The 18,561-nt window shown below is 34.5% G+C and overlaps 1 protein-coding gene across 1 annotated transcript in view; it reads left to right on the top strand.

Moving 5' to 3' along the window:
- LOC150103852 (transforming growth factor beta receptor type 3-like) overlaps window positions 1-16,733 on the top strand; it is a 315,988-nt gene extending 299,255 nt beyond the window's left edge. Inside the window, exons 16-17 of the mRNA XM_090397076.1 lie at window positions 2,416-2,637; window positions 15,991-16,733. Coding sequence (XP_090253202.1) covers window positions 2,416-2,637; window positions 15,991-16,142 — 374 coding nt within the window. The 3' untranslated portion in view covers window positions 16,143-16,733. The remainder of the gene's footprint in view (window positions 1-2,415; window positions 2,638-15,990) is intronic.
- The last annotated feature ends 1,828 nt before the right edge of the window (window positions 16,734-18,561 follow it).

The following is an 18,561-nucleotide window of genomic DNA, read 5'->3' as shown; positions in this document are numbered from 1 at the left end:
GAATATATTTCATAGATATCCCACCACATCAAACCTTATAGCTTTCAAGCGTGCTTGAGCCAAAGCACACTATGTGAGGTGTCAGAGTCAAAAACAATTGTTAGATCCTAAGTGAAGGAATCTTGGAAAGAAATCATTTGTTTAGGGTCTAACATAGAAAAATTTGCAAACATAGAGAAATACCTGCACATCAGTTGTAACTAAAAGTGAAACTTCCTCACTTTATGTAAAAATTTGTATTCTTTATTTAAGCACCTTATATTTAAGCTATTGTGATTAATTTGAGATTTCATTTTTGTATGTCTTAAAAAAGAGGGATAATGTGAATTAAATTTAAGCCTTACTTAAATTTAAATCTAAGTAAGATTTTAAGCCTTACTTAAAATCTATTGTGAGTCATCATAAAGCTGTTAAGTATTAATTCCTGGAAGGCCTAAAGCTACACGCATACAGTGTAATGCTGGCGGGTATAGCTTATTCGGAAAACAGGGCATTCTCTTGATCTCTTGTCGTATTGTTTTCCTGTTGGGTGGTTTGGAAGTTGGTGGGCAGTTTCGTGTAGGGGTGAAATCTGTGATGTCGAGCAGCGGGCGTTCGTAAAGAAATGAAGCTGGATTCTATGCAAAGCTGAAAGTAAAAAATTTCGGTCCTAACAGAATCAAGCCATCACTGAAAATCCCCATCGAGTTGTTCCTGAAACGCAAAGATTTTGAGTCCGTTTCTGACAGAAAGAATGAAGATAGCGTAATCCCTACGTTGGCATATAGACAGCCAAAATAGATGAGAAATATCCAGACAAACACGTGGTGCAGAATGATGCAGAAAAAGTCGGTAAGGTGTAATTGCTCTAATTTTGTGTGAATGTTCATTAGAAGAAAGAAGATTGTTTACGATTGTGAAATTTAGAACTTTATTCTAAGGAACTCTGTGAACAGTCTCTAATCAGAAAGTTAACCTCGTTTGTGAGTAAGAAGAATTGTTTAGAAGAGGTCTTTTTTGTAATTTTGTATGTGATAGGATTAACTTGAAGTGATAAGAAAAGTAGAATTTAATATCTCAGTAACATTTGAATGATTGTTAGTTTTGTTCTTACGAGTAATACTACTGAAAGGAATATGCTTAACTTAACATCGTTTACTTTATATCCCAATGTGTAATTACTGTGTTTAGCTTGCCTTATTAGTTTTAATTAGTTCGAATGTGTTAATCTCTTAGTTCGAGTTTTATTTAGTATTGAGCAAAATTGAGTGTATGAATTTTGTATTGTGTTTTAGATATTCCAATAAACATGTCATATTTACCTGAATCTGAGCCATGCCTGATTACAATTCCAAATTACCACTTATATAAAATAGAACCTATCTGGCAGGAAGGATTTGGAGAGTGAATATAAAATATAGATTTAGGTCACAACTGCAATAATCTGAATCTATACGGCAGTTAAAATAAGATATTGTGTACGTAATCTTCAAACTCTAGTATTGTATCCCTGAGCAAGGATCTTTTCTGCTATAGGATACTGGCTGGCGCAGCAAAATATAAATTTGCCAGTATCCGAAGAGGAAACAATCCTAGATATAAAAATAAGATTAAAGTAAGAGAATAAATCACTAAAGATAAATATATAACAATAGAGCAGCCGGTAGGATTTTGATAGAAGAAGGTTTAAGTAAGAAAGGATAGATTTAACTAAACAACTAATTGAGTATAAAGATATAAAAAGTAGAAAAACATCGATATAACACAATCATGGATCCAATTTACTACATCAATTAATCATGATGATATGTCTTGATCAGAACTATACAACTGTCGAATATTTTTCTTTTAAATCAGATTCAGATGTCTCCTTTGGGTGCTTCATGGTATTTAATAAAGGCTATCCAACCAAGTAGAATTCTGTGTGTAATTTCTTCATGACAGTCTACATCTGCTGTGATCTTTTGTCCTAGATAAACATAGAAGTTTACTATATCACTTTTCTGATGTTTCATTTGTATTGGCTTTTTGGTGATGTATTATTATGCATTATTTTTGTTTTGTCTTTGTCTATATTTATAAAAAGGATTTATATTTAATCCTTTCTTTTTAGTTGCTGCATGCAAATCATGAATCATATGTTGAAGTTCTTCTGCAGAGTTTTCTAAAAGAACAGTGTCATCAGCAAATCATAGGCAATTTAGTTTTTCCTCATTTACAATAATTCCTCTTTTTTTCCAATCCAGACAAAAATGTTATGAAATGTTCTAGAAATAAAGGGTTGAATTATTGAAATTTACTATATTTTATGTTGCTCAGAAATAAAATCACTCTTGTGTCTTGCTTTCTTACAGTTTTGCTTTTAGCCAATCTTGTAGTATTAATTTCTTAAATTAATGATTTGCGTAAATATTTATTCAGTTACCTACTTGATAGGTCCATTTTTCTTTGGTACTGATAATCGGTCTCCTGTGGATGCTGCAGATCCAAATCATGTAACTAAAGTCAGTGAGGCTACTAACCAGAATAAAGAAACCATTACCCAACAAATTATACTTTTGGGTTTGTCAACAGAAGCTGTTATAGGAATAGCTTTTGCCTCCTTTGTGATTGGTGCTGCTCTGATGGCCATCCTCTGGCTAATACATCTTCGAACAGGTAAGTGTTTTATGACAGGAAATTTATATATATAATTGAATAACTGAAGGTACATTTACATAGTGCTATACTTGTAGTCATTTGTCACGCTAATCCATTCAAGGGTCAGATAATGGAAGTTGCATTCATTCAGAAGTCAGATAATTGAGAGATCTGGAAGATGTATCATATCACCCCCTCTTCCTCCTATCCACTAGACTCTGTAAATTGCATCTTCTCAACCTTTCCTCATATTCAACATTCCAGAGATCAGAAACTACCTTAGTAAATCATCTCTGGACCCTTTCCAACATCTCTTCGTCATTTTGAAAAAAAGACCAGGTGATCAAATCTGTACACAGAAGTCCATGTATGGCCTAATCAAAGCTATATACAATGGAACAAGAATCTTCTTCTACAAGTCAGTGTCCTCTGCATCATTCCCACAATTCTTTGTGGTGTCCCCTAAATTTCAGATCCTTATCCCTATCACCCCAAGATCTCTTATTTCCTCCACCTCCAACAATATATCCCCACCAAGTATAAATTCTACTCCCATCTTTGTTTCCTAAATTTTTAAACCTTACATTTTGCAGCATTGAACTCACATCCCCATATCCGTGCCCATTCACTCAATTTATTCAAGTCTTCTTGTAAGGCCACAACATCTTCTCTACTCTTCATAGTTCATTCCAACTTTGTATCATCTGCAAACAACTGAATATCTCCATCCAAATCTTCGCCAGTATCGTTAACATACAGGTTAAACAGCAATGGGCGCTGAAACAGGCCCCTGAGGCACACCACTAGTGACTTTCCTCTTCCTGGATATTGCTTCCCCATACATAACTTGCTGATACCTATCAGATAGCCAATCTCTGATCCAATGCACTAATCTAATATCCAGCACCATCCACTCTAGTTTGACTCTCAACGTATAATGTGATAATCTATCAAAAGCCTTTGCAAAATCTAAGTATACTGTTTCGTATTCCTCTCCTCTATTCAAGGAAGCCTTCACCTTATTGTAATAAGTAAGTAGATTATAAAAACATGACCTCCCTTTAGCAAATCCATGCTGTCCATCAAAGATAATACCATTGTTGTCAACCCACTTCTGGATTCTAGTTCTCACCAGCTTCTCCAACAACTTAACCACAACACCTGACACACGGATAGGCCTATAATTTTATGCCTGAGTTCTATCACCCTCCTTATGAAGCAGCACAATCTTGCTCTCTTTCTACTCCTTTGGAACTTGACCCAGTGCAAGTCTCATATTAAAAAAATATGTCAAGGCAGATGTCAACTCCCTCTCAACTCCTTCAGAATATGTGGTGATATATTATCAAGTCTGACTGTCTTATTAACATCAAGTTTGCTCAATTCTCCCCATACACCTCTTGCTCACTTACAGTCAGTCTCTCTTCCTCATCATCATCAACTGCTCTCGATCTCTCCATGATGGCACATTCACAAGAAAATTAAGTATCCCACTATATCTTCCACAGTAGTTGTCCTTATACTATTTTCTCCCATCAATGTCATCTTTCCATAATCATTCTTTTGCTGTCTACATATCGAAAGAACTCCTTAGGATTCTTTTTGGCTTCATTAGCCAACTGCTGCTCATACTTCACTTTTGATACCCTTACCAACCAAGTCACTCTCGTTGCCTGGTCTTTGTAATCCTCATGGAATTGATTATTACCACTTCTAATTTTAACCTATGGATCTAAGAGCTGAGTTAGATATAAAACACTTGATCAAAGAATAGAGACCACTGATATGAGAGTTCTAAGGAAGATTATGGGGGTTAAAATATGACATCAGTGGCAGTATCATTAAAAATGAGGATATTAAGAAAGAACTTGGCATTGTTATCAGGAATGTGTTAGCAGAGCTAATATCATGTGGGTATATAAACAGAATGGGAGAGGAAAGATTAGCAAAACAAGTATTCTTTGCCTGGATGGCAGGAAAAAGACCCAGAGGAAGACCAAAATCTAGGGTTTGGTTAATACAGTAAAAAGGGTATTAGAACATAGAAATATAAGATATTGTAAAAATAGTCATAATTTATAATTAAGAATCTTTTTACAATTGTTTCTCTATTATGTATATCATTAGTTTTGGTTTCATAACATGTACATCCACACTTGCGATGTGTCTGTTATTGATATTATTATTGTGATTTTGATATATTGGAGAGAGTACAAAGGAGAGTGTTAAAAATGATATCAGGATTGTGGAATACTGATTATGAAGACAGATTGAGAATTTGTAGACTGCAGACACTAGCAAATAGGAGAAAGAGGGGTTGATATGATTGAGACTTACAAACTTCTGAAAGGATCATACAGGATTTCAATTGATGGAATTTTCAATTTATAGAGGGTGGGGAAAGGACTAGAGGGCATCTTTGGAAGCTGAGAATCAAGGCTGCCAAGAAGGGCGTGAGAGCTAGATTTTTCTCAGACGGTGTGTGATTGGAATGGATTGCGTTTGGATGTTGTGAGTGCATGCAGTGTGAATGAATGAATGCAAGAATATGTATGATAGCTAATGTGTGTAGTATGTGGCCTCCCTCTATGAGTCTCTGACTGCCTGGAGGTCTCTCTTAATAATAATAATAAATCATTTGAAAATTGATGTACTTACCAGAACCTGGTAGTTATGTTACTTTTGTTCCTTTTTATTGTAGTTTAAAATTATTAAGTATTGTGTTTTATAAAGACATTCTCATTACGCTAACAGAGTCAGTGTGTCAGCCATTATACGTAACTTCTTGCTTGCCACTTGCAGGGTGTGCACATGTCCGTCGAGGAGTTTGATGGATGATTGACAGCTGACAGAGAGAGCGTTCAGTATTGAGGTAATGGGAAAAACAGGAGAGTGCTAATGGAAGTTTAAGAACATAGACCAGAGAAATTTTGTTGTTAGAAAGTTTTTACATGACATTCGAGAAGAATATTAATAGAAGATTCCGAAAAGGAACTGTGAGTCTTTAAACTGGAGGAGTTGAGACTGTTAACAAGTATTTAGTAAATAAAAGAAGATATATTGCAGTCAATGTTCTAATTGAATGTTCGAGGAAATGCTGATTGGAATGTTTCATATGTCTTAAGGATGTCGGATCTATTTGTTATTTCTACTGGAAAAGGCAACGGAATTAGCAACTTATATATGTTGTTTATAAAACAGTAGAAGAAACTTTTTTCTGTGGTACAGAAATTAGTAAAATTGAACTGCAAGAGGTAAGAGTATTTATACTTCAGAGACAGGAGGAATAATATTGTGTGCTACATAAGGGTGATAAGAAAGGATCCTATGGAAAAGAAGAAGAGAAATGTATATTTTCGGAAAAAGGCCCTAACAGAGAAACTGACTATGAACATTTTGTTATTGTGAAAACAAGGTGTTTAGTTGGTAGACATGATTAAGTATATGTTATAGAATGAGTCAGAGAATGGGTGATCTCTAAAGTGTAGGTTTATTTTAGAAGGTCTTGGAAGGCTAGTTAATTTTGTAGTTAGTTATGTAATTTTATTTGAAGTGCATATATTGTTTTAGTTTTATTAAATGTGTATATTTTTTGTATTTAGTCTTGAGTCAGTGATTTTCCAGATTCTGAAAGAAACGGTTAAAAATCATTGCACCAATCGGAATTGAACCCTTGTGTAAATACTAAACACTTGGAGAATAAAAATAATCTTTATAGAGATAATTTCTAATCACAAAACAATATGATAATATTGGAGTCTTGACAGATAACAGATTAGAGATTGTCAGGATCCAATTTTCACTTTAAGACAGTGAAGAAGTCATATGAATATAATAAGGATCTGTATTTAAGTTTTGTAGATCTAGAAAGAGCATGTGACAAGATTTTAAGAGAAGAGTGTTCAAAATGCTCAGGTGTAAATGGGACATTGGTTGAAGCAATACATAGTCTCTATTTAAGCTGTGAGTCACCAGTTAGAAATGAAGGAAGTACAGGAGGATTGTTTGGTGTTAAATCAGGTGTAGAACAAGGTGTGTACATTATCTCAGCTGTTATTCATCATCTATATGGATCAGATTATGATAGAGAGTGGTATTGATATCAAAATTGGAGATGTAAATCTTAGTTCTTTATGTTATGTAGATGATACTACTATTATTAATGTACAAACATGTCCTGCAGTTCAGACTCATCTAAATAAATCCACCATGTCTTCAGGATTAAATTGAATGATTGCTGTAAAAAATTTGGTATGAAAATGCCAAAACAATAAAAAAACAAAGACAATGAAAATAGGCAAAAACATTGAAAAAATCAGCTACATTCTGAATGGAGAATCTATACAAGTAAAACATTTCAGCTATTTAGACACAATTTTTCATTAAGATGGCAAATTAAATATGGAAGTAGACAACAGAATTAGCAAAGCTAATATGGTAGGAAGTCAAATGAATAAATTTATATGGAATAAGAGTGAAATTAGCCAAAACACTTAACTTGTTGTGTACATGACAATGGTCAAACCAATTTTAACTTATGGATCTCAGATCTAGGTTAGAAAAATAAAACACTTGACCAAAGAGTGGATGTCACAAATAGGAGAGTTCTGAGAAAGATTAAGGGAACAAATAGATGGCCTCAACTGTAGTATAATATTAAAAATGAGGATATTTGAAAGAATTTGACAATGTAAGCATTCAGAAATGTGTTAGCAGAGCTAATATCAAATGGTATGGTCACATAAACAAGAATGGGAGAGGAAAGGTAGCAAAACAAGTATCCTTTGCCAGGATGGCAGGAAAGAGACTGAGAGGAATATTGTGATCTAGGTGAATTGATACAGTAAAAAAAAAAAAAAAAAGTACCACAGTATAAGATGTGTTTAATTAAATTGGTGTCTTGACAGCTAACACATTAATTTGGAAGCAAATTGTTCAGTAGAAAGTTAACAATCATGTAATATTTTCATGTAGTACTATCATAATATACTGTACTCCCCCCCCCCACACACACACACTCCCAAGGGATACATGTCAAGAATTTGATGATGATAATGACCTTCAGTATGAAACTCAGAATTAATTTAATGATTACTTCAGAACATCTTAAATATTATGCATCTTGCTAAAACCTATTTAAAATGTTACTGTGTTTCTTATAACAAGAATTTTTAACTAAATCTGATGGTATACTGATATATTAATTTACTTAAATATAGTTTTTGCACAAGTGCTTTTAACAGATTGGATACTGTAAGATTTAATTCAGCTTGTCTATTGTAGTATTACAGGTGGGATTTTTCATCCATGTTTAGGCTTTTTAACTGAACTGAATTCAGTTAAATTGCCTAAATTCAGTGACGTAGCTAGGAGGGTGTGGAGGGGAGTGGTCCTCCCCAGGCGGCACTTTGAACTTGTTTGAACTTTTGCAGTTAATTCTAAAATACAGTCTCGAGAACTTGGTTCCAAATATTGTAATACTACTGCGAATTTTCCTCACAATTGATGTAAGCATTGCTAATTGTGAGAGGATTTTTTTAAAATAAAATTTGATAAAGAATTACCTACATTACTATGAAATAGACTTCGCCAATGTCATTGATGATTTTTCTAACAGAAAAGCAAGAAAAATAACTTTTTAGAATGGTGAAATTAAAATTTTACTTCAAAAATAAACATAGCGTTTTAATTTATTTCCCTATACGTCATTTTGACTTTTTGTAGTATTTATGATGTGTATTGAGAGGGGGCAGCAAACTCAGGGACCACCCCGGGCAGCAACTGCTCTAGCTATGCCACTGCCTAAACGGCAGAAATTTTTAATTGAATTTCTGCTGACTTGTCTTAGGCAGAGATGACAACATAATTTCTGTATATACTGAAGAGGATATTTTAACAGTGTTAATAGCAATGGGGTGCTTAAGGGTCAAAGCTGTATAACTGAGGGGAGACCTCCACATAGCCTTTAAAGGAATGCGGAGAACCGACCAGGGCTTCTGGCCTAATGTCCAATCCTCACCTTCTCGTGGTGCACCCTGTTGGGTATCTACTTGGCTGAACGGATGAGGATGGGCTGGCAATTTGGGAATTGCCAGCCAAATCCTGAGAAAGATTATAGGCATGAGCAGATGGCATCAATGGCAGTATCATATTAAAAACGAGAATATTAGGAAAGAACTTGACATTGTCAGCATCCAGGAATGCATTAGCAGAGCTAATCTCAGGTGGTATGGTCACTTAAACAGAATGGGCGAGGAAAGATTAGCAAAACAAGTGTTCTCTGCCAGGTTGGCAGCAAAACGACCCAGAGGAAGACCAAGATATAGGTGGATTGATACGGTACAAAGTGCTTTAGATGATAGAAATATAAGATCTGATAATGTTGGAGTCTTGACAAGTAACAGACTGATTTGGAGGAAAATTGTAGATAGGAAATTAATAATAATGTCATTTTTTTCATGTAGTACTATCATATCCTGTACACCCCTTGAGGATACATGGCAGGAATTTGATGATGATGATGATGATGACACTTTTTTCTATATTACTCCTCTGCTTGTTCTGATGTATATCTTCTTATCTTCAACATTCTTTTCTCCTGTACTGACTGTAGTGTTTCTTGTCTAATCCACTTCTTGATCTTCTCTTGTGGTGCTGTTTCTTCAACTGCATCTTCTATCACCTTCATTACTCCTATCACTCTTAGGTTCGAATTTTTTTCTTTGTTCACACTTAAGTTTCTTTTCTAACACTGTTCCGTATCTTCTTTCTATTTCTGCTTCTCTTATTCTTGCTGTATCTCTTCATTTCTGATGATGGGGTTTATATTTTCTTTTTAATTTCAACTTGATGTTATAGGGTGCTTAAGGGTCAAAGCTGTAAAACTAAGAGGAGACCTCCACATAGCCTTTAAAGGAATTCGGAGAAGAGAACCGACCAGGGCTTCCGACTTAATGTCCAAACCTCACCTTCTCGTGGTGCACCCTGTTGGGTATCTAACTGGATAGTGAATGAAAGAGGATGGGCTGGCAATTTGGGATTTAGCCGAACCAAATTGTATTCCTATTAGTTAAACCAAAATACATAATGATAGTACAACATGACAAAATTTCATGCCGGCTGGGGCGTCGCCTGGTTAAACAAGGGCCCCCGTTGTTTTCGCCAGGGGACCATGGCGAACAGCGAAAAGTCAGCTACTGATACCAATCTGAAAACACACCCCAACACAACATCACCAGAGTTAAAGATCGGTACTATTAATGTAAGAAGCCTGAATGGCAAAGTAATGGAGCTAGCTGAGGAATTAGATAAGTACTAGATTGACATAATAGGGGTGACTGAAGCAAAAAAGACCAAAACGGGTGCGATCTTTCTGAGCAATAAATACGAAATGTTATATTCAGGCAATGACAATCAAGGAAAAGGAGTAGCCATAGTATTCAACACAAAATACGAGGCTAATCTTCTTGAATGGCAGTCAGTCTCAAGTAGAGTGATTTGGGCAAATATCAGAATGGGGAACTGGACAATGAGACTTATTGGTGTCTATGGTCCCACAGAAGGTTCTACTAAGGTAGAAGTGGAGGAGTTTTTTGAGGCTCTAGAGAAAGCTACTGACACAATGAAAAAGGAAACGTTGGTCCTTGTTGAAGATCTAAATAGCAGAGTAGGAAGTGATTGTCAGGCATACAAAAATGTTTTGGGAAAATTTGGAGAAAAGAGCAAAGCTAATAATAATGGCAAGTACTTGTTGGATTTCTGCTCAGGATATGGACATGGTTATTACTAACACCGTGCTCCAACATAAAAATGTGCACAAATTCACATGGAGAGAAGAGGCTAGGAATAAGAAAAGTCTCATTGACTATGTTATTGTTGATAGTGATGTTTTCTCCCTGGTATAGGACACCAGAGTGTACAGAGGATTTGAAATTGGAAGTGATCACTATTTAGTCTTGAGCAGGATAAAATTGAATTTCATATTGAAAAGAATAGCATGTAAGAAAGTTTTAAAGCGAATAAAAGTTGAGCAGCTCTCAGATGTGAACTGTAGACTAAAATACACAAAGATTATTGAAAAATAAATGAAAGAGTTTGAGAACAGGAACCAAACCTTGGAGATTCAGTGGCAAGCCTTGAAGAAAACCCTGATTGATTCAGCTAGAGAGGCATGTGGTGAAGTTGTCTGCAAGGATAGAAAAATTAAAACTCCCTGGTGGACACAGGAAGTTAAAGAGGCAGTGAAGGAAAAGAAGAAAGCATATCAAAAGTTCCTGTCAAATAAGTCAGCTTGTGCTCTTAGAGAATATAGAGACAAATGTAAGAAAGCTACACAGTGTGTAAAACTAGCTAAACAAAAGTCATGGGAGGACTTTGGCAAGAACATAGAAAATAAATATCAAGAAGGTGGCAAAATATTCTGGAGATTGCTGAAGAAGCTTAGGAATGGAGGAAAGAGTGCTGTAAAAGGAGTTAGAGATGATAAAGGTGACATGAAAATGGGAGAAAAAGATATCCTTAAAGTATGGAGTAATTACTCTGAAAATTTGGTAAATGAAACAAGCAGTGATGATAGCACGGTGATAAAAAAAAAAAAAAAAAAAAACACTGACCAGGCATGCAGTCAGGAATACATATCCATACTTGAATTAGAAAAAGCCATGAAAGGCTTGAAATGTGGAAAGGCAGCAGGAGTAAATGATATTTCACCAGAAATGCTGAAGTATGGTGGCATAAAAGTCTTACAGTGTCTGCACTGCATAGTTCAGAATGCCTGGAAAGAGGGACAAATTCCGGACGATTGGAGTAGAGCTCTCATTGTACCCATATATAAAAAGGGAAATAAAACTGAATGTGAGAATTACAGAGGTATATCCCTACTGAGTGTTCCTAGTAAGATCTGTGCAAGTATACTTGAGAAACGGTCGAGAAGAATTGTGGAAGAAAAGCTTGGTGAAGAACAAGCTGGATTCAGGTCAAATAGAGGCTGTCAGGATCAGATCTTCACTTTACAACAAATAGTGGAGAAATCATGGGAATATAACAAAAATCTGTATTTAAGTTTTGTCGATTTGGAAAAGGCATATGACAAGGTGCCAAGAGAGAAGCTATTCAATACGCTACAGTTATATGGTGTTAGTGGGGCATTATATCAAGCAGTACTTAGTCTTTGAGTTGTAAGTCAGCAGTTAGAATTGAAGGAAGTACAGGAAGATGGTTTAATGCTAAATCTGGTGTGAGACAAGCATGTACATTATCCCCTCTGTTATTCATTATCTATATGGATCACATTATGAAGGAAAGTGGTATTAAGCATGACATCAAAAATGGAGATGTTAATATCAGCTCTTTGCTTTATGCAGATGATGTTATACTTCTAAATAAATCCGCTACAAGTCTGCAAGATTCTCTGACTAAATTGAATAACCATTGCAATAGATATGTTATGAAGGTCAGCAATAAAAAGACAAAGACAATGAAAATTGGCAGAATCATTGAAAATGTCAACTGCATTGTGAATGGAGAACCTGTGGAACAAGTAAAACATTTTAGCTACTTAGGCACGATTTAGTGAAGATGGTAAATTAATTATGGAAATAGACAACAGAATCAACAAAGCAGGTATAGTAGGAAGTCAATTGAATAAATTCATATGGAATAAGAGAGAAATTAGTCAGAACACTAAATTAGCTGTATACAAGACAAGTGTTCAAACCAGTTTTAACTTATGGATCGGAGAGCTGGGTCAGAAGTAAAACACTTGACCAAAGACTAGAGACTGTAGATATGAGAGTCCTGAGAAAGATTATAGGCGTTAACAAATGGCATCAATGGCAATATCATATTAAAAATGAGAATATTAGGATAGAACTTGACATTGTCAGCATCCAGGAATTCGTTAGCAGAGCTAATCTCAGGTGATATGGTCACTTAAACAGAATAGGTGCGGAAAGATTAGCAAAACAAGTGTTCTCTGCCAAGTTGGCAGGAAAATGACCCAGAGGAAGACCAAGATATAGGTGGATTGATACGGTACAAAGTGCCTTAGATAATAGAAATATAAGATCTGATAATGTTGGAGTCTTGACAAGTAACAGACTGATTTGGAGGAAAATTGTAGATAGGAAATTAGTAATGATATAATTTTTTCATGTAGTACTATCATATCCTGTACACCCCTTGAGGGTACATGGCAGGAATTTGATGATGATGATGATAATAGCAATGAAAATTTTTATGTCTTGTTTATTATTATTATTATTACGTGACACCTTCAAGGAGTCTAAAGACACATCAAGGGAGGGTACCTGTACTACAACTCTCTGTCTCCACCACTCAATCATTAACTACAGCGAACCTCAACTACCATCCTCTACACCAACACCATCTGCTGCCCACCACCACCACTAGTATTTTCACAGACAATCACAAAATCCATTCTCACGGCGGAATTCGAACCCGCAGCCTTTTGGCTGGAGAGCAGATATGCTAACCACTCATCCAATCGGGTCGGTGTTGTTTATTTTAACTTTTCATTTTTTTTAACCCAACATAACATTTTGCAGCAGTATTCTCCACTTTCACACATTTCAAAAACTTCATTTAGAATCATTTCCTTTTATATTTTTTAACTTTTCATTTTAACCTTGATACATCATTTTATAGCAGCATTCTACAGTTATTATGATTGTTGTTTTGGTCCTCCAAAAAGTCACAAGAACCATTATAGGAGCCCATCTTAGATAACATAAAGTCTGTCATACCATTCCTTAAATCTATCCAGCAATGAATTTCAACCGCCCTCTTGCAAAAAAGGTACCTCTCATCATTTTACTCATGACCTCCTTTGACAACTTCCCGGGGATAGTCTCTTGTCCTTATCCTTCCCCTTGTTCTACTATATGTAAAATCTTCCTAGTGTCAATGCTGAAAATACCTCTCAACAGTTTGAGTGTCTCAATTACATTACCCATTTATCTTCTCTCACCAAATTCTATACTTTTTTAAAATTCAATTGAACCATAGTCTAGTTTGCATGCCATCATTCTATTCTGATAACTAACATTATAAAGATGTTGAAAGTTTATTTTTCACTTGGTTAAAGTATAATAAATTTAGTTTAATCCTTTATCCAAGTGTGAGCAAACAAAGTTTGCGCCTGAAAGTATCTTCAGGACTGGGTTAAGGTGGTACAACACCAGGGCACTCCATGCAAAGGTGGAGCAAGCTACCAACACTCCTATCTCAGTATCTCCCATAATGCAAAACCCATCTCCTTGTGGATATGTCTAATGCTATGCATTAAGGGAAGGTCCACAACCCAGACTAGTTTTGACCTTTATTGAGGTCTCTTCAGTGGGAGCCAGGCGCAAGTGGAGATACCAGGCAACTCCTATAGGTAGAGATGACCTGCTAATGCTTCTGCCTGGTATCTCCACTTGCACCTGGCTCCCACTGAAGAGACCCCGATAAAGGTCGAAACTAGTCTGGGTTGTGGCCCTTCCCTTAATGCATAACATTAGACATCCGCAGGGAGATGGGTTTTGCATTATGGGAAATACTGAGATAGGAGTGTTGGTAGCTTGCTCCACCTTTGCATGGAGTTTCTGGTGTTGTACCACCTTACCCCAGTCCTGAAGATACTTTCAGGTGCAAACTTTGTTTGCTCACACTTGGATAAAGGATTAAATCAAATTTATTTTAACATTATAAAGTCCGATATCATTTTTATTATCCATCTCTGTCCCCTTCCAAAGTGCCTGGTGACCACATCTCAGCACACTAATCCAGATGTGGGTTACTGGGACTTTATATAATGGAATCACCATTCTTTTATATCTATTGGTCAAAGTTTTTCTTAGTATTGCAGTGATGTTTTGGGGTTACATTCACCACCTTTGCAGTATTGTTATTATTAAGAGAGACCTCCAAGGAGTCAGGAACTCATCGAGGAATGCCATGCTATTTGCACCAGCTGTCATACCTGCTCTTGAATTCATTCACACTACTTGCACACACACAACATCCAATGGCAATTCCATTCCAATCATGCACTACTCTATGAGGGAAAAATCTAGCCCTAACCCTCCCTTCTTGACAGCATTCATTCTTAACTTCCATGGATGCCCTCGTGTCCTTTTCCACTCCCCCCATAAAGTGAAAATTCCATTAACTGAAATCCTTTGTGATTTTCTCAGAAGTTTTTAATTCTCAATCATATCACTGTTCTTTTTCTTGTTTGCTAGTGTCTGAAACCTAAATTCTTTATCTGTCTTCATGATCTGTATTCCACAATCCTGATATCATTTTTGACACTCTCCTTTGCACTCTCTCCCTCCACTGTATCAGAATGACCATTGAAACACAGGAGACCAGACCTGTGCACAATAGCCCAAGTGAGGACTATTATGTCCCCTGAACCTCAAATTTTTATCAGCTATCACCACAGGATTCTTTGCTTCCTCCGCTTTCTCTAGTATAGATCCATCAATAAAGTATGCAGCCTCTCATGGGGGATCCCAAATTTGAAGCCCTTATATTTGGTTTCCTTGAACTGATATCCCATTCATTTGCCCATCTGTCCTGCTTATTTAAATCCTCATTAAGTACTACCACATTGGCACTATTACTGGTAATAGTGCCAATAAATAAATGTCTCCCTTCAACCCAGGCATAGTATCATTGACAAAGGTTAAAAAGAAAAGGTCCTGATACTGATCCTGGAATCTCACTTGTAACCTTCTGCTTGGTTGATACAGTACAAATTCACAATCCAATTCACTAACCTTATAACCGACCCCATATGTTGAAACTTAAATATCAACTTATCATGTGTCATCCTATCAAATGCTTTTGCAAAATCCAAAAAAATAGTAGCATATGCCTTTCCATCATCAACTTTTGTTGTCAGTTTATTATAAAAGGCAAGCAAGTTTCCAAAACAAGATTCCTGTAACTAATCCATGCAGACCTTCACAGACAATATTACCCTTATAATTCAAAAACTTCATTTCTTTTTTTTTTTAATGAAAATAAAACACATCATATATGTTATATTCAAATTCTATACTTACTCCTACAGAATAAAAATAAAACGACAATAAATATATGCATTATGAAAATATTCAATTAAATGTGCTTGAGAAAGAAATAGAATTTTTATATATCGTCCATGTTCTACAGTATATTAAGAAGGAAATTTAGACTGGTTTATTATAAATTGATAAAATTTATTATAAACTTTACACAACATATATAAAAAATGCATTAACACATATTTGAACATAAATCTTGAACAGTGAGGATTATTGAGTTGATTAGATTTCATGAGATTGTTTCTGTAGATATTAAACTATTTTATTTATTTTGCAGATCCAATAAGACAAGGAAGAGCTCAGCAGAGAAACATCTCTTATCCACACCACCCTCACCATCATCACCACTCAGGTTATGATCTCTCTGGACACAGTGGTAGCTCAACACCCAGCTCCCAAGCACCTATGACAGTACATGCCTGCACATGACTTATATCAAGTAACTGTTAATGTTGCTCATATGTAGTATTTGCTGAAAGTCACTGATAATGTGGCAAATATGATGCAACCTCACAGCTTAAGCATTCTTCTCCAAGCCACAAGTACAAAAACTCAATTCATATCAGTCCCAGCATGTCAGCAAGATTGCTGACTTGAGACTTCAGCATGCTGGCATGCATCACAAGGAACTGCCAACTATTGAACACAAGACTTAAATTCATCCCTATGTCATTTGTTTTGGTTGATTTATTTTTATAGAATGTGTGTGTGCATGTGTGCAGGCATGCATGTATACTGGCTCATTGGTAGTCCCCATTCCACTATATATTGTAAATTGTATATACTAATCAGCCTCATTTTTTGTTACTGTTATGTAGGCAACTTGGTTACGCCTAATTCTCTCAGGTACTATTTGTTAGAGGCTAATGTACACATTCTGGATGTAGTCATTTATGTGTTCCTATCATATTTAATATAGCATCCTCTTAATATATTTCTCTCTCTCTCTCACCATTAACACTTAAAACTTTATCTTTAAATTTGCAGTGTTGAGATTGCAATGTGATTTTAAAAGGGGGAAAAAAATCAGGTCAATCTACATGTAATGTGAGTATCTGCATTGCATATTTTGTATTATTTATCTAGAATCACTCAATATAACAACATACAACAGCAATGGGGGGGGAGGTGAGACAGGTACATATAATCCATAAAGATTTAGTTAAATTTTCATGGATTTAATTAACTAGACACCTAATCATATGTCAGTAGATCAAAAGTTATTGCTCAATTTGCAGTTTATGCCAGAAAAATTAGAAAATAAAGATTAAAGCAACTTTATATCAATTAGACAACTAATTAATGAAAAAGCTAAATTTTTTAATGTTTTATTTAAGATGCAACAGACTAATTTACTTGAAAACCGCATTTTTTTTGTTTGGTGATAATTAATTGTGGATTTTTTTCAACTTGTATATATTTTTTACTACTTTTTTAAAAATATTTAGATGGGTGTTTTTTTTTATTACAATGATTAGATTAAATATATCTGAAATAGTATTAAATACTATATTAGATATGTTTTTTTTAATAGTACTACTACTATCACCACCAAAACTGTGAGAATTATGAATTTTATCTCTCTAAAAATTAAAGTGATAATTATGCCAACCAGTCGTGAAGTAATCATTCTAAATAAATAAAACATTAACATGTAGTACAAAAATGTAAGATTGAGATTTAAATGTTAGTTTAGTTTTTATTTTTTATTCATGTGTAGTTTTTAATTTTCAAGTTTTCACATTTGTGCCATAAGCTTAAGGCTCTCCTAAGTTTTCAATTTTACTTTGTTGCCAAGTGATAGTGCCTTTTTTTTTTTTCCATTTGATAACTTACTAAATTTTAAACTAAAGTAGATGAAGACAATAATAGATACCTGATATAATAAATAAATATGTAGATATACATACATACATACACACACACACACATATATATATATATGTATATATATATATATATATATATATATATATATAGTAAAATTATTTTAATATATATACTAACATTTTATCTGATCTGTTAAAATATAAATTATACTAATTAAAAAAAAAAAACTTACAAGGATTGAGAACCATTTTTAAGGGGCCTGCTGTTCAAATCTTTGAATAGATATAATAAAATAGAATAATGTAAACTAGAACGTAAGGGGGAAAGCATTTTACTTCACCATTATTTACTTTATGATATATGTATTTTGAAATTTTATGTTCATAACTACAAAAAAAAAATTGTTCTATGTAATTTTATTATGGAAGTTTTTTTTTTTAATGTCAGTGTAATTAAAAGTTTTCTGTGCATCTATTAGAGTAAGGAGAAGGGAGAATTTTCTATTCCTATATAACTGTGTAAAGAAATAAAGTCAACCGTAGACTCCATTATAGTATTTATATTTGGCATATATTTAGTGAATCAACTGAGTTATTAACTAATGTGGTATTGCTCTTATTACTAATACTCTACATTAAAAGATATAATTTTTTTATTATAAAGATTTATGATTAATAATTGGTGTGGAGCTTTATGAAACACATCTTTGAAATAATGTATTGTATTATTGCTGATTTCAATTACTTGATTTTGAAATGCAGAATGAAAAAGACTGTCATTTTGAATTATTGAATTCAAAGTCATAATCAAAATACTAACTTTTGAAAACTCAAAAGTTAATACTTATTTTAATGCAACAGGAGTATTATAGTATTAGAAACCCAGAACTTTGGCACTATTAATAGTGATAATGAGATGGAGATGACATTTCTGTTACTGTCATTTCAAAAATTATATTGTACATACTAATTAGATTGTTATGCTGTGAGTATCTTTACCCAAACATATTTCTAATAAC

Source organism: Typopeltis vanoorti, chromosome 8, assembly GCF_054136105.1.
Source record: "Typopeltis vanoorti isolate ZY-2024b chromosome 8, IOZ_Tvanoo_1.0, whole genome shotgun sequence".
NCBI lineage: Eukaryota > Metazoa > Arthropoda > Arachnida > Uropygi > Thelyphonidae > Typopeltis > Typopeltis vanoorti.
Note: the sequence above shows the minus strand (reverse complement) of the source record. Positions and strands in the feature narration are given on the sequence as shown.